The 24952-nt window shown below is 33.0% G+C and overlaps 1 protein-coding gene across 2 annotated transcripts in view; it reads right to left on the bottom strand.

Annotated features, from left to right (window-relative positions):
• The window catches only part of Gabrb1 (gamma-aminobutyric acid type A receptor subunit beta1), a 380753-nt gene that overhangs the window by 91980 nt on the left and 263821 nt on the right, over positions 1–24952 (bottom strand). For both annotated transcript variants that reach the window (XM_027937790.2, XM_027937799.2), the window contains exon 5: positions 1930–2012. In XM_027937790.2, coding sequence (XP_027793591.1) covers positions 1930–2012 — 83 coding nt within the window. The remainder of the gene's footprint in view (positions 1–1929; positions 2013–24952) is intronic.

Raw genomic sequence — 24952 nt, 5'->3', positions numbered from 1 at the left:
GGTCATATATGATATGATAAGTGAACCTAAAAGTCATCTATTTTCTAATATGAATAAAAAATTTCTTCCATTAAATTTTGGTAAAAATCCACCAGTGAAATCATCAGGGCTTGGTGATTTTTTTAATAAGGTAATTATTTATGGATTCAGTTTCTTTAGTAAATATGGGGTGTTCAGATTATCTTTGTGTATGTGTGACCTTTAGTAGGTTTTTTCAAAGATATTTGCTCATTTCAAGCAATGTGTAGAGGGCAGAGGATGTGGCTCAGTAGCAGAGTGCTTGCTTAGCATGCACAAAGACTTGGATTCAATCTCCAGTATTGCAAAAACAGAAAAATAAGCTTTCTCCCTCTGGAAAAAAAAAAGAAAGAAATTTGCTAACTTGGAAAAAAAATGTTAACCTATAACAGTAGGAAAACTCAGTATTCGTTATAAATAAAATATGAAATTTGGGAGAAAATGCTGATAATTTCAATTTGTAATTTAAAACATAGAATCAATTTAAGTACATATCAAAGTTCATTGTTTCTTTAAGTAAATGAAAGCCATAGATCTTAGAATTTTAAGTAGTTAGGTCCCAATTCTATATGGCAGAAGCCAAAGTAAAAAAAGAAAAAAATCACAAGTCAATGGAAGAGCAGAAGGACAGAAGAACCTACATGCCCAAGTAACCTGTGGTTTATCCGTCTTTTGTATCACAGTTACAAAAGTAAAAGCTTAATTGTTGAACTTCAGATCTGCTTTATTTATAAAATATCATTAGCCATCAGTTAATGAATGATTTTATGGTTTGAATTTGATCATCTTTGGCATTAAAACCCCAAATCACCATTGATACTCTCATTATTAACACCTTTCTGTATTCAGGGCCTTCTTTATGTAGTGAGCTTTAAAGGTAGACTATTAATTAAATAATAGTTCATGAATTTTCTTGTTTATTCCAGAGATAATAGAACAATCTCTATGTCTAAATTTAGAGCTATTTCTATAGAAATATCTTCATTTCTATACTTTTTCTTTTATGAAACTGGAAAATTAAAGGTTTTGCTCAATATTTAGTCACATTCTAGGGAAACACATTTGTTTTCAATAAGACTGTAGGGTCAATTGGATTTTTTTCCCGTTTTCCCTTGCCTTCTTGATGTTTAGATTTAGAAAAAATTTAATGGTCTAAATACACCATCTGTTTCTCACACCACATTAAGTAATATAGTAATAGCCTGAATTTTCTATTGCAACTTTCTGCATCTCTCAGAACAAAGAAGTGGTCTATCTCTAGTATTCACAATTAGAGGGCTCAAATGCCTATAGGTTGATGGCTGAGAAATAATGGTAAGACTGTCAATCAGGATTAAATCTTGGCAATTAAAATATTCGTATTATTAGGAAATTGATCAATAAAAAACAGTCCTAGAAGACAATCCAAAATCTTGACCTCAAAAACAGTAAGTTTTTGATCCAAGTATAATCCTCATAAGGTATCATTTATTATCTTATTCATTTCATAAATAAAGAGATCTTTTGCATCAGACTCTACCACAAACTTTTTGGAAAAGACAATTTACAATCCTTTACAACTTAAAACATTTGCACAGAGTCTTCATTTGAAATTTCTCCCTCTATTATTAATGCAGCTTGGCTATTGGAAAGCTGTGGAAGAAATTCCACTCTAAGAAGGAAAAAGCATGAGTTTATAAATTATTGAGCTAAAATAAGTGGACTTTCCCTAGGTGTCCAAAACATAATGTCATTGATACTACCGTTGAACCACAAATATAAGGGAAAATATCCTAGACTCTAAATCCCTCAAAAAGTTGGCAGAAGTTTGCAGCTAAAAACATTCTAGCCCCAGTGAACTCAGTGAAAGATTGAATTAAATTGGGTCAAGCAAATATCTCTTTTTCTCATTCCCTTGTGCAAGTAACTCACAACTTTCAATCTCCAGGGTGCAGTTTTGTTCATCCAGAGGGTATCTTCGAAGATCCATCATACATGCGGCAGTAGTTGTGATCCTGCCAGGGTAAGAGAGGAAAAAGACATCAGAAAAGTACTAATATTTCCTCCACAGCCTTCCCAGTCCCCAATCATGTTTATCAAGTGGCAGAAACAAAGCGCAAACCGTTTGTGAGATCATAAGAAACTACTGTGAACAATTATACATCAACAAATTGGGTAGCCTAGATGGGATAAATAGCAATGAATAAATCCATAGAAATATATACACTGCCAAGGCTGTTTCAAGAAGTTTGAACGTTACAAGGAGATTAAATTAGTAATCAAAACCTTCAAGAAAGAAAAGCCCAGAACCAGATGGCCTCATGGGTGAGTTTTTTACCATACATTCAAATAAGAATTAATAGAAGAGGGAACTCTTCAAAACTCATTTTTTTTACATATTTTAATTGATGCTTTATAGTTGTACATAATGGTGGGATTTGTGGTGGTTACATATTGATACATGCACAATAACAATATATGTAACAATATAATTTGACCAATATCATTTCCCAGTATTTCCCCCTTTTCTTTCCTCCTCTCCTTGGTCCCTAAGTTTGACTTATTTCACTTAGTTCTATCCATTTTTCCTGCCTATGACATAATTCCGTTCTTCTTCATGGCTGAATAAAACTACATTGTGTATAATACCACATTATTTTCTTATCCATTCAACCATCAATAGACACCTAGACTGGTTCCATAGTTTAGCTATTGTGAATTTTGCTGCTATAAACACAGGTATACATGTATCACTAAGTATTATTTCTTTAATTCTTTAGGATAAATCATGTGCTGGTTCCATTCCTAGTCTTTTGGGAAACCTCCACACTGATTTCCATAGTCATTGTACTCATGTATACACCTATCAATAGTATAAAAGTGTTCCTTTTTCTCCTTATTCTCTCCATAATTTATTATTATTTGTATTCTTGATAACTACCATTCTCACTAGAGTGAAATAAAATCTCAGCATAGTTTTGATTTGCAGTTCCATGATTAGTATTGATGTTGATGATTTTTCCATATATTTGTTGGCTATTTGTATTTTTTCTTCCAAGAAGTGCCTGTTTAATTCATTTGCTCCTTTATTAATTTTTTTGGTATTAATTTTTTTTATATATTCTAGATATTAACCCTGTGTCAGAAAAATAGCTAGCAAAGATTTTTCCCCCATTCTGTAGATCCTCTCTTCATATTCTTAATTATTTTCTTTGCTGTATTGAAGCTTTTTAAATTGATGTCATCTCATTTATTAACTCTTGGCATTACTTCCTGAGCTTTAGGGGTACTACTGAGAAAGTGTTGACCCTATGTTTTCTTCTAGAAATTGTATAGTTTCTGGTCTAATTCCTAAGTCTTTGTTCCATTTTGGGTTAACTTTTGTGCGGGGTGAGATAGAGTCTAGTCTCATTCTTTTATGTATAAATAACCAGTTTTCCTAGCACTATTGGTTTAAAAGGATGTCTTTTTTTGAATGTATTTTTTTGGCACCTTTGTTAAGGATCAGATGACTGTAGATATGTGGTTTGTCTATTCCGTGCCATTGCTCTGTGTGTGTGTTTTTATGCCTGTGCCATGCAGTTTTTGTTACTTTAGCTCTGTAGAATAATTTACTGATTTGCATATGCTACACCATCCTTGCATCCCTGAGAAAAACCAACTTGGTCACAAGGTCCAATCTTCTTAATATGTTGTTGAATATGATTTGTTAATATTTTATTAAAGATTTTCTGCATCTTATTTCATCAGGGATATTTTCTGTAGTTTTCTTTCCTTGATGTGTCTTTATCTGGTTTCTAAGACTTATTTTATGAGACCAGCATCACCCTGATTCCAAAGTTAGGCAAATAGAATACAAGGAAAAGCAACAATGACAACAACAAAAGGCAAAACAAAATAACACCCCCACCCCGCCCAATAACCCACTAAAGGCCAATATCCCTGATGAATAGACACACAAACCTTAATATATTACTGAAAAGCTGAACTCAAGAGCATATTAAAAGGATTGTACACTGACCAAGTGGAATTTATTCCTAGGATGCACATATGGATACAAAGCAATCAGCAGAAGCTGAGGTAAAAGCAAAAAACAGAAGCCAACGGAAAAGAGGTTAAGAGAAAAATCAATTAACATGATACATCCTATTAACAAAATAAATGTTGGTTAACCATCTCAGTAGATGCAGAGAAATGGAAAGCTTTTCCTATAAGATCTGGAACAAGGCAAGGACACCCAACCTCACCACTGCTGTTCACTGGTAGTCACAGTCTGAGCAATCAGGCAAGAAAAGGAAATCAGACATTCAAATCAGAAGGAAATAAGTGTAACTATCAGTTTGCAGATGGCATGATCATATCCATAGAAAACCCTGAAGACTCTACCAAAAAATTGTTGGAATTAGCAAGTGAATTCAGTAAATTTTCAGGATACAAAATCAATATGAAAAAAATCAGTGGTGTTTCTACACATCAACAACTAAATCTCTGAAAGGGAAATTAAGAAAACTTGTACATTTACCTTAGCAATAACAAGGTGTTTAGGAATTGACTTAACCAAAGAGAAGGAAAACCTCTACATTGCAAATAATAAAATATTAATGAAGGAAATTTAAAAAGACAAGCAAATGAGAAGACATCCCATATCATAGACTTAGAAGAATTAATATTGTCAAAAATGTCTATCTCACCCAAAACAATTTCTAGGTTCAATGCAATTTCTATCAAAATCCAATTGCATTTTTGTACAAAAATAAATAGAAGAAAAAAAATCCTAAAATTATTATAGAATCAGAAAAGACCCCAAATAAGTGAAGGAATTTTGAACAAGAACAAAGTTGTTGTACTTTATATTCTTATCAACAGTGTGCAAAGCTTTTCTTTTCACTATATCCTAAATAAAATTTAACTTTTTTTCTTTTTTGTAATAATCATCTTAACAAGAATGAGATAATATCTCATTGTGGTTTTGATAAATTAGAAATGTTGAGGACATTTTTCATATGCTTGTTGACCATCTTTATATTTTCTTTTAAGAAATGTCTATATAAGTCCTTGGCCCATTTTATTTGTATTTTGGCATTGAGTTATATGAGTTTTTAAAATATTTTGAGTATTAACCTCTTATCATATATAAAGTTTGCAGGTATTTTCTCCCATTCCATAGGTTGCCTTTACATTTTACTGATGTTTCCCTTTGCTATGCAGAGCTTTTTAATTGGATGTTATCTCACCTGCCTATTTGTGCTCTTATTTTATTTTGGTATCAAACATCACTGCCAAGGCCAATGCCATAGTGGTTTCTCCTGTGTTTTCCACTGGAAATTGTAATGTTTCAATTTTTAAGTTAATTCTTTAATCCATTTTGAGATGAGTTGTGAATAGGAGCCAAATTTCATTTTTTTTTTTCCTCATGGGTATCCACTTCTTTAAACACCATTTGTTGAAGAGACTATCCTTTCCCTCTTTGTGTTCTTGGCATCCTGTTCAAGATCAGTTGATGGTAAATCATAAATATATGATTTTATTTCTGGGTTCTCCTACTCTGTTTCGTTGGTTTATGTATCTGTTTTCATGCCATAACTATAATGTTTTGATTATTACAAGTTTGCATTATAATTTGAAGTCAGGAAGTAGGATATCTTTAGCTTTCATCTCAAGAGCAATTGATTGTGAAGATAGCTCTGAGTTTTTCATATATAATTTTTATTATATTGAGATAAGTTCCTTTTATTCATATTTTGTTGACAGGCTTCATCATAAAGAGATATCAAATTTTGTCAAATGATTTTTTTTCTGCATCTTTTGAGATCATCACATAGCTTCTGTCCTTCATTCCATTAATGTGGTATATCGCAATGCTTAATTTGTGTATGTCGAACCAACCTGGCATCCTAGGAATAAATTCATAGTGTAGGATTCTTTTAATATGCAGTTGAATTTAGTTTGTTAGTACTTTATTGAGAATTATATCAAATTCATAATTAATGTAATTAATTCACTATCCATTAATAACCATATGTCAATGATACCAAGATAAAGCTGTGTAAAAAAAATCTTGTGATTAAAGATTTTGAAGATAGCCAGATTGGGTTGAGGCTTAGCTTTTTTTTCTCACTTATGTTGTGTTCTTGTGTGGTTAAATTATATCCAGGAGGCTCAGTGTCTTCATCAATCAAACACCTACTACTTAGGATTGCTCTCTGGATTAAGAGTTGATGTGTGCAAAGCTCTTAGCCCAGTGCCCTGTACTTAGTAGAGGTTCCCTAAATGATGGCCATTATTACAATTACTATTATCTCATGGCACTTTATGTGTTTACTAGTATACTTGCAATGTCTCTGCCAATATTTGCAGAATTAATGAATAGGAAGAATCTTTATATTATGCATCAAAGCTTACCTTTCTCTCCTGCCATAACATAATACAACAATGAAACCAGCTTCCTGTGATTTATGATGTCTCACATTCCCTACTATTAGAGAGATATCTGAGATTAATATCTGAGGCCCTAGTCCACTTATGTTCAGCAGGTAGTTCATAATCAGGGAAGAAACACTGTCTTAGAATCAGAGTCTACACAATATTTGTCAGTTCCTGTAGAGCTGATACACTTATGCAAAACTCTGGGATCTTGACTGTAGATATCCTACCTCAACTTCCATTATCTCCCCATTTTCTCTTACTTGAGATGGTTTCCTGGTGTGTAGAGTCTGAAAATAACTGAAATTCATATGGTTCATACACTCTTACAAATTTTTGATACCATTGTGGAATTAAAATAGTATTTTTTTAAAATTAAGTGAGCCTCCCCTACAAAATGTAATAATAATTTAAAGAATTCAAAATATCAAAATTTAATAACTAGTTTTATTTCTACCTTAATTCTCAGCAGTTACTTCTGAAATTTTCTAGAAATACTTTATGGGAATAGAAGCATAGTTATGTCTTCTATTTTTATGAGTAGGAGTTCACTCTGAAATAATGATATAGTGTAGTAAATACATATAAATCAGTATAATAGTTTATTATCATTATGAAGTATTATGTGCCTTATATATTTGTATGTGCTGTAATTTCACGTGGCTGGTAGCACAGTAGGTTTGTTTATAGCGGCATCACCATAAACATGTGAGCAATGTGTTGTGATCATTGGCTATGATGTTAGAACCACTTCAATTCACTAAGCAATAGGGAGTTTCCAGCTCCTTTGTAATCTCATGGAATCACGATCATGTGTCGGATCCCTCACTGACCAAACTTTATGTGGCACATGGCGTATAAACACCACATATACATATGCATATTCTTTAATTATACATCAGAGCCATTGCAGTTTTGAGGCTGCCAAGGTGAGTTATTGATGTGGTCATTTATTTTAACTCAATAGAAAGATAGGTAACTTTTTAAAGACATTATTAGGAAAAACCTTAGTCTTTTCCAATTTTTCTTTGACTTTCTTTACCAAATAAAAGTTCACATTTGTACATTACTTTTGAATTCTCTTAGGCAAGACATTGGTCAATTTAATTGAATTTATTTGAGTGTTAAGTGGGAACACAGGAGTTTTTAAAGTTAAAATTTTTTCTCAAAGTGTTTTGCAAAAAATTTGAAGACTAATTGCATTCCAGAATTTACACATAAATGGATTTAACTGTATTGCTTCCTTTATCCTGTTCCCAGGAACATATAGGTTGCTTAATTCAAATTTATTCACTTAACAATAAATACATCAAGAATATCATTTGTTGTCTGAAAATGAAGTTCTACAATATAACTTTTATAGTTGGTATAGTATTTCAACACTTTAGATGAAATGACACAATAAATATTTTTAAATACTTTTAAAATTTTCTGTCTACTATATTCTTTTTTTAATGGCTCTTGATGGGTAAAGGAATTGTGAGAATGTAAACATTACCTGGGAATTACTAATGTGTGGCTAACCCTATGATCCTGTGATTATATAATGTTTCTAGATCAGGGATAAGTTTGCTTTATAGAGGACACTGACAATATCCGCATTTTAAATTTTTATGCTGGAGTTTGATACTGGAATTAGTGTATGGAGGCCAGAAATGTCACTAAAAATCACATAACACACAGGAGAGTCCCCAAGAACAAAAAGTTATCTCTTCCAAACTATCAATGGTGCTGAAGTTAAGAAACCCTACTACATGGCGCTTTTCAAACATTTTTCCTCTGTGGAATCCTTTAATAAAATGAAACTTTATAGGCAACCTCAATATACGAAGTACAAATGAAAAAAAACATATTTGTTGATATAAAATTACCTTAGAAATTCAAATGTTGTATCTATTTCAGTAGGCACACAAATTTGAAAGTCAGGACTATTTATATTAAATACTATGGTCTTTCCTATTAGCACCAATTTATTTTTGTGTGTTTTATTTTATTTACATATTGTTGATAAAATCCTAACAAATTGTAAAGGACTTACTTACTTTTAACAATCTTATATGACCCAAATTGGGCTACCCTGAATTGAGGAAAACAACAACAATGAAAAACAAAAACAAAAACCAGTAAGAATTCCAACACTTGTGCCAAGGAACCACCTTACCATCAATGAATCTTTATACATAGTTCAAGGGCATTCATGGGTGATTGGCACTTAATGACAGATTAGAAGGAAGCTTTACTTGGTGCTCCACATACCATAAGTTAACCTGATAGCAAAGTTAATATTATATTGGTTCTGAATGTACTACTATGTGCATAGGGATTATTAAAATGTGTATGCTTTCTATTTTAGTCTAATTATAATATTTTAAAATGAAATTAAAATCAGGTATTTGTAGAACCATTAAAGAGCTTTAGGGATCATTGAGGATATTATTCGTGTCCCTCTGGTCAGCATATGCCACTTAATTTACATATTCAGACACACATATATCATCTGGTTATTTAACCACTTCATATCAAAATAGGGACATGCATTAAAATCTTATACTGAATCACTGGTTCACAAGTTGGGAGGCTCTGGAGTTTTAATAAAGCAATTTGTACAGTTAAAAAAGCATTATCAAGAAGATAAATAAGTAAATATCTCATATATATGGTTATTATAGTTATGAGTAATTTAAAAACTCCAAAATTATAAAAAAACCATAATTACTGTTGTAATCTATTATGATCAATCCACTCAGCAATCAATAGGTATAAGCCATACAATTGATTATCACTATGGGAAGCTTTACATTTTACCAAAGGTTGGCCACGACTTGGTATTTTTCCAACCTTTTTTGCCTTGGTATTGTCTGTTCCCAAATCCCATTAGGATAACAAAGAGAGTTGAGGAATCACACAACTCAGCAAGGGAAGGACTCCAGAGCTCCAAGAACTTGAGAAACAATTTTCTTGGGATCTGTCTGTTCCAAATTTCCAATGTCCAAGAAGATTTCATTGGACTAATGTAGGTGCAAACACTCCCAAGATTATTTATCAAGGGTTGGAGGAAAGCTACAAAAATACAAATACAGTCACCAGGTAACCATCAGGGTCTCTGAGAAGGAAGAGATCACTGAGACTCAGACAGAGACCCTTATACAAGCAAGTACTCATAAATCTGTGTTTGAATTTATACAACAAAGAGTTGGACTCTGATGATTTCAGAGTTTGGTATTTCTAGATTTTGTAATGCTGTGGTTAATTGAGTTGCGTGTATGAGCTCTTTGTAGGAAAAAAATTGCTCAGCAAGAATTCTCAGATCATCAACAAAAGGAAGGATGTTCCTAGATAGGGTTCTATTTGGTTCTTCTCTCTTCTGGGTGAGAAGGAACAACTGCAACATGATTGCTTCTTGTGTTTCTAGTTGTTCTCCTTTCCTAATATGATTGCCCAGCAGTGTTATTCACCTTGATAATTAATTACCACATCTACACAGGAATGTACTCAAGGGGCTGATGCAGGCTGATATCATCAATCTTTTGTGGAGTTAAAGGTGCCAAAGATCATGAAACTGGATGGGTTGAGAGTTTTAAGACTGAATTATTTTTTAACTGTTTCTAACTTTTTACACTCATGGTATTCATTCCATGTGTGCAAAAATATGATTATGGGCAGATAGCAAATTCAAGTAAACTATGTTACAGGCAAAAGCATTAAGTAACTGTTATAAAAACAGCTTTCTCAGAGGTAGATTCACGACAATATAACATTCATCCTTCTTCTTTCAAAAACATTTAGAGTGGCTTACATTATAATCCAATTTATTGACATTTCAAAGGTTAAGTCAGAACACTATAATGGGCTGTTAGTTAGATCCGTGGTCCTATGATACTTTGGAATGAACAGAAATAATGTTGTTGTAGCATTCATTTATTAAGTTTTGTGCTGCATGGTTGCTGACCTTAAGAGTCACTGGAGTCGCAAATCATATATATTTAATGTCTGAAGGCAACATGATTCCCATTGCTGACAAAACATAATCCAGGAATCCTAGCTCAAAAGAAGTTTACTCAGTGGCTAGGAGGCTGAGACAGGAGAATCGTGAGTTCAAAGCCAGTCTCAGCAATAGTGAGGTGTTAGACAACTCAGTGAGACCCTGTCTCTAAATAAAATACAAAACAGGGGTGGGGATATGGCTCAGTGATCAAGTGCCTTTGAGTGTAAAAAAAAAAAGTAGCTTAAAATCTGAGTACACATATATACATAGAGAAATACACATGTGTGCACAAAAACACACATGGGCAAAGCACATTTTAAAATAAGAATGGGAACTAAAGTAAACTTAAACTTAAGTAAATGAGCAAATTATTTATAGTTGAAATTTTCTGATAACCTCTAATTTTATAAAGATGAGTTCCCAAATTTTAAACCTGATCTCTGTATAATTTTATACCTTAATAAGATCTGTGTGAAATGCATATGAGAAATATCAGGGGTGGGGGTGGAAATGTTGTAAGTACTGAGCCCTATTTATAACCCTAAGATTGGTGAGATAGGAGCAGTTAAAAGAGTAAAGTGTTTGAGGCATGGTCTATGGCTTGCTTGTCCTCCAGCCTGCATCCTTAATCCATGTTTGGTATACCACCCAAAGAAACTGATGAAACAATGTGGAGAGGCTAGCCTAACTCATGACTAATGAGCTTTTATATATTTTTTCAGATAATATTTACTAAGTGTTCACTAAATTAGGTAGAAAATAACATATATTATCTTCATAATTCACTATGGTAATCTGTTTAGAAAAATACCTTGGTATTTGAAGGAAATCCTATGGGCACAAGTTAGGAGTGATTAGAAAACAAAAGGAGATAAACTGCTGTATGAAATTTAAGAAGAATTAAGGCTTGGGGAAGCAAATGTTAGGGTAGGAAAAAAAACTTAAGAATAGCCACATATGATATTATATTTTAAGATTTTTGCTGTCCCTTTCCCTATTGACTTAAACCAAGCCTTACAAATACCAAGTATGCATCTGCAAGCGTGCGCATGTGCGAATGCATACACACAACACACACACACACACACACTTAAATGTTTTATTTTTAAACTTGGAATGAAAAAGGACTGAATTCCACATCTTGATAGCATTCGTGGAACAATTATTCTATAAATATCATGTAATAAACAATTGGTTTTTACTAAACTAATTCATAGCAAGCAGTCCTTGAAAATCAGAGATGGTCAAGTTACTAAGCCCTTTGGGGAGACTCAGCCTTCTTGGAAAAGGTGGTAGACTTGTGTAGATGAAAGACTGTGGGTTGAACTACTCTTTCCTGGACTATTCTTTCCTACTCTTGCCTGCTAAGGAGGCAGAGTGGCTTGAGCATATACCATCTGAGAGTCCTGTGTGATGGTCCTGTGCTAAGTACTTTATAAACTATATTAGTATCTTACTGCTGATGTGACAAATTACACACATTTAGTGGCTTAAAACAACACAAATTTATTCTTTTACTGTGCTAGAGGTTGGAAGTCCTAAAAAGTGTTGGCTGTCTGTGTTCCTTTTGGAGACTTTAAGAAAGGATGGATTTCCTTGTCATTTCTAACTCTTTGCTTTCCTGGGTTGCAGATCCCTTCATCCATCCTAAAGCACGTAACTCTACCTCTGCTGCTGTCCTTCTCTTCACTGACTCTACAGCTTTCCTTTTATAAGGATTCTGAGATTCTATTTGGCCTGCCCAAATAATTGAAGATCATCTCCTCTTCTTGAAATTCTTAATAACATTTGAAGTCTTTCTTGCTATATGAGGCAATATATTCCTAGGCCCAGAGAATTGTGAGTTGGACTTCTTTAGGGACATTGTTCTGACTACTTCATGTGAATTGTTTAATGTATTACTTATAATAGCCTTATCATGTCAATGCCATTTTCACCCCAATATCAAAGATGAGGAAGCTGACACCTAATGGTGTTTAGAAATGTTTCCAAGTTTAAATGGTCTTTAAATGGTAATGCCAGGATTCAAATTCAGATATGCTGGACTCAAGAGCAAAGGTCTCTCCAATACTATATTAAGCCAGATGAGTAATGTTATGATTTATGAGTACAATGTGGAATAATTAAATCATATTAACATATCTAGTTATATAGTTATATATAACATATTTAATTAATATATATCTAATTAATATACATAACATATCTAATTAAATCATTTAATATATCTAATTAACATATCTATCTCCTCAAATACTTATCATTTTATTCCTGAAAGAGTGCTTCACATTTACTCTCTTCATCATTTTGAAATATACATTATCACTTACTATAATCCCCAATAGAATAAACAACCCTAATTTCTTATAGAACCACACAGACCAGCACTTAACCAAAGCAATCATGAGCAAAAAGAACAAAGCTGGAAGCATCGTACTAACTTGATTTCAAACTGTGCTGAAAAGCAATAGTGATAAAACAGCATTCTGCTACCATGAAGATAGACTCATTGCCCAATGAAACAGAACTGAGCATCAATTGGTTTTCAACATATAATCAAACATACATGTTAGGAAAAGGACAGCATCTTCAATAAGTGGTCCTGGGCAAACTGTATCTCCAGATGCAGAAGAATAAAATCAGAACTTTATCTCACACCATTTATTAATTTTTTGATTCCCAGTTTCAGTTTGTTTTTGTTTTTGTACAAGGCATTGAACCCAGAGATGCTTAACCATTAAGACATTTCCCCAGCCTTTTATTTTTATTTTTTATTTTGAGAAAGGGTCTTGCTAAGTTGCTGAGGCTGGTTTTGAGCTTGTGATCCTCCTGCCTCAGCTTCCCAAGCCACTGGCTTTATAGGCATGTGCCACCATGCCTAGCTTCTGTTTTCTTTTCGCCTTCTGTTTTGTAGACCCAGTGTTGAATGTTAATAACTCTTTCTCAGTGCAGTCCCAGACAGTCATTTTCAGATGATTAGCTACATGCCAAATGCTGTGCAAATAGGCTCGTTAATGTTCATTTCTTTTGGCCAGAGTGGTTCATGAACCACTTTGTAAATATGAAAAGCAGTTGATAAATCAGAATGGGGGATGAGAGTGGACCACAAAGGTAATAATTGGGTGACAGTAATTACAGATGGGTGTGAAGAATCCAGTTCCAGTTCTACTTATGTTTTACCTGTATATTCAATTGAGTTCAAGACAGACTATGTGTCCCAAATCATATCATTATATTTATGTGTCTGTGGAGTGTAAGAGCACTCGTTAATCTTTATCTGACATTTAATATTTCCTAGTAACCAATTTGCTGAAATATGTTTTAGGGAGAAGAAAACTAAGGCAGTCTCCTCCAAATCAGAGCATTGTTATTCTCGCTATTTTGATTATCAAGAATTTCTACAGTGGACGAACTATGAGGAAATAAAACAATAGCAAGCTCTAGAATAATGAGAAGGGACCTAGATACTGATGTAAAAGTAAAAATAAAAACAAAATCCAAAGAAAACGTTTACTTGGAATGCAATGACAGGACATGATAATCAGTAAGTACAGGATAGTTTTAAAAAGGACTCAGAATTATAAGGTAAAGCAAAGACTTCCTCAATAAGACTCCTAAAGTGCAAGAAGTAAAATTAAGAATCAATAAATGGAATGGGATCAAACTAAAAAGCTTCTTCACAGCAAAGGAAACAATCAATAATGTGAATGGAGAGCCTAGGGAATGGGAGAATATCTTTACCACATGCACATCAGATAGATCATTAATCTCCAGATATACAAAGAACTCAAAAAACTTAACATCATAAAAACAAATAACCCAATCAATAAATGGGCAAAAGAACTAAACAGGCACTTCACAGAATAAGAAATATGAATGGTAAAAAATATACGAAAAAATGTTTAATATCTCTAGCTATTAGAGAAATACAAATTAAAACTACATTGAGATTCTATCTCACTCCAGTCAGAATGGCCATCATCAAGAATACAAGTAACAATAAATGTTGGCGAGGATGTCGGGGAGAAGGTACAAAATTATGCTCCTACATTGCTGGTGGGACTGCAAACTGGGGCAACCACTCTGGAAAGCAGTATGGAGATTCCTTAGAAAACACGAGTGAAACCATTTGACCCAGTTATCCCACTTCTTCGTTTTACCAGAAGACTTAAAATCAGTGTATTATAGTGATACAGCTACATCAACGTTTCTAGCAGCTCAATTCACAATAGCCAAGCTATGGAACCAACCTAGGTGCCCTTCAATAGATGAATGGATAAAGAAAATGTGGTATATATACACAATGGAATATTAATCAGCTTTTAAGAAGAATGAAATTTTGGCATTTGCTGGTAAATGCATGCAACTGGAGAAATTCATGCTAAGTGAGATAAGCCAGACCCCCAAATCCCAAAGGTCACATATTCTTTCTGGTATGTGGATGCTAAGCCATAACAAGGGAGGGTGGGGAGGAGAAGTATAGAAGTTCATTGGATTAGACAAAGGAGAATGGAGGGAAGGGAGCAGAGATGGGAATAGGAAAGACAGTAGACTGAATCAGACATAAATTTCCTATGGTCATATATGGATACACAGCCAATGTAACTCCACATCATGTACAATCACAAGAATGGCATCCTAATTGGAATGGGTTGCACTCCATGTATGTATAATAATATGTCAAAATACACTCTACTGTCATGTATATAAAAAAAACAACAATTTTTTTTTTTAAAAAAAGAGGTAAAGCAAAGAAATGGCTTTCTTTTAAAGTGATTAGTTTTTTGGCTTTATTTATAAAACTATTCTATTATTTTGCAAGATTATCTCTCCCAGCATAGAAAGCAGATGCATTTACTTAAAGGTATCAGAGTCATCTTGAAATAGTATTGTAAAGGAGAAAAATTGAGGAGTGATAGAGCATTTCAATATTGTATTTTCTGAAGTCAGTGGTTTTATGTTAAGAAAAAAGAAAATCAAACCAAAAGCAAACAGATGGAAGGAAGGAACATAAATTGTGCAAAATTCCCTCCCTGCTCTCTATGGAAACAAGAGCAAGTCTTGGGATTTATTCTTTTAAATAAGCAATAAATTTGTAAAATTTCTGAAATTAGGAAACGTTACTTCTAACATAATGACTGTTAGCATTGTGGTACATTTCTATTTGTATCTAGGATTCTCTTTTCTTCCTTTTGAATTATAGTATCATAAACATTTTCCTCCTCAGCATCAGGAATACACATTTTGAAATAGACAGCAGTATACTTTATATTGGGCATTGAAGTGATTCTCTATATTATCAGTTTAGAATAAGCCTAAAATGACATTTTAATGAATATGAGATTTTTAAATATTTTTAATTATTTCTCTAGGATAGAAAATTATGAATAGAATTTTCTTTTCTAAGGTTCTGAAAATATTATGAATTGTTACAATATATATGGCAAAAATATTTTTGTTAAATGTTGTGCTAAATTATAATGCAAGGAAGAATCAATTGTCCTTCACCAAAGTTCAACTGGATATTGCATTGTTTCATTCATTAAATAGACAAAAAATGGTACTTTTAATTTATTTTAATTTTTTGATGATTAGCACAGTGAAGTAATTTTCAATTTTTTGTTTACAAGTTATATTTGAAAACATTCTTTCTCTAGAAACGAAAATCATTAGTGGTGAGTAAATTTAATGATTAAAAGGAGACTAATCACAGTATTTCACTAAATATCACTATTTTCTTTCATTCTAGAGGAATGAAGAGCATTTAATATAGATTAACTTTGATGTTGCCTTACTCAGGTAGATGAATAAATATATGTTAAATTTAATAACCATTTAAATATATTTTCATGGTTTTTCTGTTAAATGATTTTTTTTTTGGGAAAGGACAAAAATTAGAGAAATAAAAATTTATAATAAAATGCAGGTGTAGGGCTGGGGTTGTGGCCCAGTGGTAGAGCACTTGCCTAGCATAGGTGAGGCATTGGATTTGTTCCTCATTACCACATGCAAGATAAATAAATAAAGGTATTTGTTCATTTACAACTAAAAAATAATTTTTTAAAAAGCATACATTGCTTTTTCAGGATCACAATAAATACCATCAAATTTAAGGTAATTGTAAGGTATTATATATTCTGAAAGGCAAAAAATAGGGCACCTTATATATTTCCAAGTTAGTGATTAGGCATTCCAGACATTGCAGTTTCACAATGAAACATGATTTTTATCCTTGTACTTTATAAGCATAAATTCCTAAAATGCTCATATTTTATGAGCTACAAGATGAACTAGTGTTCTTTTCTATTATTTATAAGTCCAATATTTAGAAAAGTATATTCTGGAGGAGCCAGCACATCATTAAATACTATTTTAAAAATAGGAAATGTGCATCTTTATAAAAAGGAAATTATAAATTGAAATACTGTTAGACTATTTTCCAGCCATCTGATATTGGCCAAAATCAATGTCTGATAATAATGGATGTTCATGTCCCTATAAGAAAACCAGGAATCACACAACTCCTGTGAAGAAAATGAATTGCTGCATTTGTTGTGATAAATATTTGGACAACATTCCATACAGTGGCTTCTAAACCTAGCCATTCTAATTCTAGGTGTCTACTCATTTATACATGAAGAGACAACAGCAGAGATACTAGTAGGTTCAGCTTGCAATGGCAACAACAGGTACACATCCAGGTTGTCTAATTAAAGGGACAGGGATACACAATGCTGGTCTGTATACAACACAGTCAAAATGAATGAACTGGATGTACTGTTATCAACATGAGTGTACCTTACATAATGTTCTGTGGGAAAACAACAAAACAGCCCTCCAAACCCAGAAAGGATGCTGGTGAAAAGAAATATTTATTTAAAAATCTTACAAGAACAAAACATTAACATATGTGCCTTAGGATATCACACGTGGAGTAAAATAAAATTTGCACGTGAAATGATACACATATATTTAGCATAGTGTAAACATCTGGGGAGGGGAGGCTAGAGGAAAAAGAGAGAGGATGGAATGAGGATAGAGTTGTAATCTCTCAAAGTTCCTCTTCTCTTCTTCTACCCTTTCTTCCTTTGTCCCTCTACTTTTTCTCTCTCCTTCACCTATTTTCTTTTTCTTTCTCTTCCTTTCTCCTCACCTCCCCCACCTCTTCTCTTCCTTTCCTGTTGACTATCTTTCTGTCATTTTTTTTTTTCTGTAAAGAAAGCTGAAACAATTAGGGTGACGTGTTCACGTATTTTAATTAGATATGCTCAGAAAAATTCTCAAATAACTCTACATACAACAGCATTTAAAATGTTGTTTTGACCTGGGCACAGCCATCTTCTGGTCTCTTATCCCAGAATTCTCATAAATGGAGTGAAGGAAAACATATTTTTATCTCTCCCTTTCATCCACTTATACCTAGCTGGCATTTAACAGTGGCCTATAATTACAACCTTCTGAAATGAATCCCTTTGTTTAAGAAATGTATCAATTTATATGGATCTTGGAGTTTGAAATTGTTATCTATTTCCTCACATTTCTCACTATAATTTGCAATTACACATTTATTTGTTTGATTGTTTTTTACTGGTGTGACTGCTGCTTAAATAGATAGTAAGTACCACAAGGGAAATGACCTGGTAATGATTCATTTACCAGGGTCCCGCCCAGTGTCTGGATCAGAATTAATGTGTAAATTGATAGAATTAATATGGAACTTAAGGAAATGCTGAAATCATTACTTCTCCAAGGAAGGCAGAAAATGACTAGTATGCTGTCTTCACTAAAAATCGATGCCCATGTTGCTCAGAAAACACATTTATAGTAAAGGTCCATTTTCCTCAACCTGACTAAATTTCTTACTAAAAACCATGTTGAGTGCATTGGCTAAATAAATAACCACAGATAACCAGCTTTGTGGCCTTGGAAAATTAAATTAATCCAGGTGTCATATAACCTCTTCTCTGTATGGTTTTAGATGCTCTCTGGCTTAGAAGTGGCTAAAATACTGGCAAGTTTATCAAATGGTCCAAAATTTTGTATATTTTAAAATATTTGAATGTGATTTATTAGCTTAATATCTATGAATCATATTAACTATCAATAATCTTATTGTAAGTAAAGCTTTTGAAAATATATAAAACTTATCACATGTAAATAGAAAGCATTTCTGATAAAAGTATAAATAACATTCCCCTCATAAGAGTCATTTACTAAAAATGTTTTTGAAATATTTTTTTAATTGTTGATGGACTTTTATTTTATTATTATCTTTATTTGTTTATATGTGGTGCTGGGAATCAAACCCAGTGTGTCACACGTTAGGTAAGCACTCTACCACTGAGCTACAAACCTGGCCCCATTTCCTAAAATTTATATTCAGTTTTTCTACAAATAAATTTTTCCATTTAGGAAAGAAGCTTAAATGCTACATTTATTATTATTATTATTATTATTATTATTATTATTTGGTTCTGGGGATTGAATCTCCCAAGCTAGATTCATTTAACCACTGAGCCACATCCCCAGATCTTTTTTTTTTTTTTTAATTTTTATTTGAGACAGGGTCTTGCTATATTGCTTAGGCACTTTCTAAATTGCTGAGACTGGCTTTTAAACTGTGATCCTCCTGCCTTGGCCTCCTGAGCCATTGGGATTACAGTGTGGGCCACCACACCTGGTTTAAATGCTACATTTAATATTGGAATTAGACATAAAAGGAGGAAGACAGCTAGGCACTTTGCATACATTATCTCCTCAAAGCTTCACAGCATCCCTCTCTGGAGGCCCCAGTTACAGGGTCAGAAGAGAAATCTGTTACCATCAGGGGAGGGAAACAAATGATGACCATGAGTTTTGTACTTCTGTGTTAACTCTGTGGCAAAAGTATAGATCCGAATTTATAAGCATGCTATGTGTCTTTGTTTTTGCAATTCAGATTTGTCATTTCATAAGGATAATTGTAAAAAAATTTGAAATGAACCAAAAAGATTTTTAGACCTATTGTCTAGTGGTCAGGATTAACTTACCTTCCATTATCTCTGAGCTGTTATGCATTTTGGTACATTATATAAAATGAGAGTAATGTAAATGTCTCTCACTTCTAAAATTGCAATTGAAGTTATTTATTGCTCTGTAGGTATTCGCTAGTTTTGTCAGTTTGGTTTTATTGGTCCAGTTTTTTCAGTATGCTGTCTTTTCAGAGAATCTAGTTTGGGGGCTCTCCCAACTGGATATAATATGGTACTAATTGAAATCTTTGACCCATGTTTATTTTATATTTTTATCTGATTTTATCTTTTAATCTTTATTTTTTTTCTTGCACCAGTCTTGGAAATAACCACCATGATATCCAGTGGAGTTACCTAACAGAGCCAGCTAATATAGGTTGCCAAAAATATATGGGGGGCTTAAGCTCAGATATGCCTTTTCTTGGTTTCTCAAGGAGAAACTCAAGAGGCAATAGATTGTAACTTTGCTGACTCTATTTCTCTCTCCTTTAGTGATTTTTATTTTCTGGTGTTGCTTACAGCCACTAAGTTATTCTCCATTGCTGAAAGCAATGATTGGAAATTTGAGTTTCATGGTCTGACCATCTAATGATTTATGTAAATGTTAATAGATTACAGAGGCAGGGTTGTATACTCTGTTGGGAGAGAGACAACAGAGGCTGGTTTGTTGGTCTTTTGTGTTTGTTTTGTCTATTTGCCCATTTTGAGTGCAAAACAATGGAGAATCTTATGCCCAGTGGAATGAAAAGCAGCCATTTGCTATCTAGAAGATGAGTTTTTATGTTTACTCTTGATCTGTGGCAAAAATGTAGACCCGAATTTATAAGCACTCTAAGTCTTTATATCTGTTATTCAGAAAGGTTTTTACCTCTTATTATGTGAGAGTATTAATAAATTATATTATACAGCCTCACAACATAAAAGAACTTGGTCTTGACTGGTTTATTTAGATAAATGCTAATACAAAGAAGATACTCCTAAATTCTCATAAGAAAATAAGTAAACTACTTATATTTTAAGTGTTCTGGACTTAAACAAAATAGTTTCTTTTAGTAACTAACATGGAAACAGTTTAAAAATCAAGGTTTAGCTAATACATAAATCTTTGATAAATGAGTCTAATTTAGAAAAATTTGGTTTAATATAAAACAGCATTTGTGACTTATAAGTATTGAGTATTGTGCAAGTCATACCTTTTATTCTACCTTGCTTTCCCTAAACTTATGTGGGTTTACAGATAAAAAATATTACTTGAATATTGCATAATATTTAAGATTACAAAAAAATATAAATTTGTGTTCAAATAAATTGGCTCATTATCCTGAGAAACTTTACTTCAACAGCAATTATGTTTTATAATTATGAACATAATTATGTATCTAGTTTAAAATCTAGGATCAATATTAAACTGAGTAAATTAATGGATAATCATTTGGTGCTAGAATAATTTCTAAGTAAAATAGAATCCTCAAACATTAATTATCGAATATGCTTTTAAATTTATGTAACTTTGCTTTTTATTTTTATGCTATGGAAGAAAGGGTTGTAGCTTTAGGTCATATTAATGAATACTTATTTTTATCATTTTAAAAAGATGTTAAAAGATTATATTTGGTTGCAAAGATTGTGTTATGTGAGTTCATGAGCTCTGGTAGTCAGTTGAAATGCTTATGTATAACAGACCATTTTCAATAGTCCACTACTTAGTTTTCTGTATAAAGTATAAGGTGGTAACTTTGGTTAAAAGTTATAATAAATAGGACTAGCTGAATCTAGAAACAATTATGACAAAGAAATACAACTGTATGTGTCTATATTATTTAAGGAAAAAGTGGTTCTCAGATATTTTGATCTTCTGATCCATTAAAACTCTTCAAGTTTATCAATATTTACCATATTGGAAATTAAAATTCAGGCATACTTTGCTTTGTACTTATTTATTCCTTTTGAAAGAGCAAAGATAAATGCATTGCATATTACCATCTTCACGTGCATATGAAAATGATTCTGACCATGTAGACCCTCTGCCAAAGGTGCCCCATCCTAAATCGAAGTGTACATATGTTCCAAAATATAAAAAATCACAATAAAGGGCAAATTCTAAAAGTGAATTTATTTTGCTTTTATTTATAATCCTTGAGTCTGACAATAAACTATGACATGTATAAAATTTTAGCATGGTTTAACCCATCTCACATGATTTCCTGATTAATGAATTTTCCATTGTGTGAAAAATTATCCTGTGTAATTGGTTGCCAGATTACACAGACTGTCTCTCCTAGAATAATTTATTTAGATAAATGCTAATACAAAGAAGATACTCCTAAATTCTCATAAGAAAATAAGTAAACTACTTATATTTTAAGTGTTCTTAAGCATTATGACTTTATTATGACCTTGATTATTTAAGAAAATGAGAAACAAACAAAAATTCCCAATTACTAAGCTGAGACCTTATCTTAATTGAATGTTCAATCTATGATGATATCTATCTATTTATCTATCTATCTAACTATTTATTTATTTATTTTTGCAATTCCTAAGTCAGATGGTCTATCTTTATATTTAGACCTACCTCCATCTATATCTCTATAAAAAATCTATATATCTATCTTTTAAATAAAGATCTTCCAGTTTTCCTAGAGTCCCTGAGAATCACAAACTAATTTTGTAAGAGTTGCATGTTAAGAACTGTCAGCACACATACTTACCCTACCTCAAATTAAATTTGTATAGGTAAAATATTAATATAAATGTTTTGGTAACTGTGTTATGGTTTGAATGTTTGAACCCTTCCACACTCACGCTGTAATTAAATCACCATTATAATAGTATTAGTTGGCAAGGTCATAGATGATTAGGTCATGAGAGCTGTGTCCTCATGAATGGACTAATACCATTATCTTAGGAGTGTGCTTATGGTAAAAGAGCAAGGGAAAGTTCCATTTGGCCCCCTCCCTCACTCTCTCTTGCATTTCTACCTTCTGCTGTGAGATGGTGTGACAAGAAGGCCCTTACCCAATTCTGGCCTTGTGTCTTAAAACTTCCCAGCCTCCAGACCAGGGAAGTTCTGTTCATTATAATTCACACAGTCTGATGTATTCTTCTATAACAGCACAATATGGACAAGACAGTAGGCTTTATGGTAAGTTATTGGAAATTGGTTAATGTCATTGTTTTCCATAGCATCTTTTTGGAGAAACCCTGGACGAATTTATTACCAAATATTTCTCTTGAGTTTTTCTATATTGATCAGAGTGCTGAGGATATTAAGCAACAATATATGACATTTTCAGTCATCATTTTAGTTATTACTTCAAGGAGTCACATAGCATAAAATTAAAGTTGTTTATTTGTCTACAACCTCACTCATTAATTCAAAGTACCATCTTCTAGACAGTAAGGTTCCATTCTGTTCCACATGCGCTAGATAAGAAGGTAAGGTAGAGAAGACAGTCTTTCAGCATTCCCTACTGCATTTCTAAGGCATGTACCTCATCTGTTAGGTTTTCTTACTTCTTGCATAGTGTATGTGCCTATATCACATTCTCTGAAGGCACCAAATATTCTTTGCTCCCTTATGCTACTTCTGGATAATGTAATGCTATAACATAGTTGATATCTAAGGGGCTATAAAAGTCCAAGCTAAAAATGTTTGAGAAACTGGTGGGATCAGGTTTTTAGGTAGTTATCTCTTCAGATTTGAGAGAGGATTTTAAATGCCACTCTAAGAAAGAGGTCACAAAATTCTTTACCCCAGGGAAACATGAAGCATGAGACTATAGTCACCTAGGTCATTCTGACCTAGCATAGCAGATTTCGGCAGACTCCTTGATTCCATGAAAACAATAAATAGTCCCAGTAAAAAGCCTTTTTCTGGTTATCACAATTCTTACCTGGAGTTTATAATACAAGTGAGCAATGATCAACCAATGTCCTCTACTATTCTTGGTCACCAATACAATTTAAGAGCCAGTTTGCTCTAACCTCCTTCTTGTGAGTTTTTTGTTTTGTTTTGTTTTTCAAATCTGTGCACCTATAATTTGTGTTTTCTTCTTAGGTGACAATTCTCATTTTGGCACAGATAAACCTTTTTGTCCCCATACTCGGTGTGCCTCAACTTGCCTTTTAGGTTGACAGATTCAATTCATCAGCTCTGTTCACAGAAGGAGGCAGTAAGTCCTATATTGTACCTGGTGTTTTATTGCTCACCCTGCATTCCCCTTACAAATTTGACAGTTGAATCTGATAATTGATAAACTAAGCTCCTAAAAATAAGGTCCACACTATTCTATTGAGTGGCTTGTTTGCCTTAGTGAGCACAGATTGGAGACCAAATAGGAAAAGACATTCTGCATTTCAGAGTTTAATTAACTTTCCCAAATGCAGGTTTAAGATTGAGGACAGAGACATGGGTTGGTTACATCACTGGGTCTGTTATAATCTATGGAACATCTCCCCGACCCCAACATCAATTTTGGTTTGTGATTACCAGCATTTCACGTTTGACTGTACATGTGATAGCTGTATGTCACAATGCACTTACTTTTTCTGAGGAAGCTCATTTAAAACAGTAGGTTTAAAGTGGAAACAAAAACTGAGAGAAATAAAGGCTCATGAAATGTGCATTTCTCTAGTTTTTATTCAGACAGCATGGGGAATTGAAAGGGTCTCTGAGGACCAACAGTTTCTGTTTCGCATCATCACAGATCATAATGGATCCACAGGGAAGAGTCAAGGAATTCCTCTGTTACTGATGTGCATGTCTCCTTGGCTCAGATGAAAAGGAGAGGGAAAAAAAAAGCCTCAACCAAAAAAATCAAAACAAAACAAAAAATGTCTGGTGTTGATTCCTTTACTCATATATAGTACTCACATATAGTAATCATTTAAAACAAGGTACTATGCTAGTGAATGCATGTAAAATAAAAAGATATAAGATGAAATAAGATTATATATAGATTATAGATATATATTATATAATCTATTGTTATAAGTAACAATAGATATATAGTATATAATCTATATATGAGTATATATAATATTAGAAGTATACATGGATGCAATGTTTGTGGTCAAGAATATGAGCTCTAGGTACACTGCCCATGTTCACAGCCAGACCCCATCACCTATTGACCTCAGGAAAGTTGCCCAACTTCTCCATGACTTGATATCCTTTCAAGTTATAATAGTATTCATATTAGAAAAAAAATAATAATCTGTAAAACATTTAAATATTCCCTTGAAAGACAAGGGCTAAATAAATGTTTGCTACTGTGATTATGAATAAATTACTATGAGGAACTACCAAATCACTAAACATTTTATGGAACTCAACCCATTCCAGGGGCTGCTAGATCCTAGGAAAAGACAATTAAGATGGAATCTCTATCTTTACGGTGCTAACAATCTTGGGAATGGCAAAGACATAACATGTCACTGTTCTGTTAGTGCTAGCTAGATGTGTGTACCGGGAATTTATTAGCTCTCTATTGCTATACTGCATAACAAAGTAATCCCCAAATTAGCAGCTTGG

Source organism: Marmota flaviventris, chromosome 7 (assembly GCF_047511675.1).
Source record: "Marmota flaviventris isolate mMarFla1 chromosome 7, mMarFla1.hap1, whole genome shotgun sequence".
Taxonomy (NCBI): Eukaryota; Metazoa; Chordata; class Mammalia; order Rodentia; family Sciuridae; genus Marmota; species Marmota flaviventris.
Note: the sequence above shows the minus strand (reverse complement) of the source record. Positions and strands in the feature narration are given on the sequence as shown.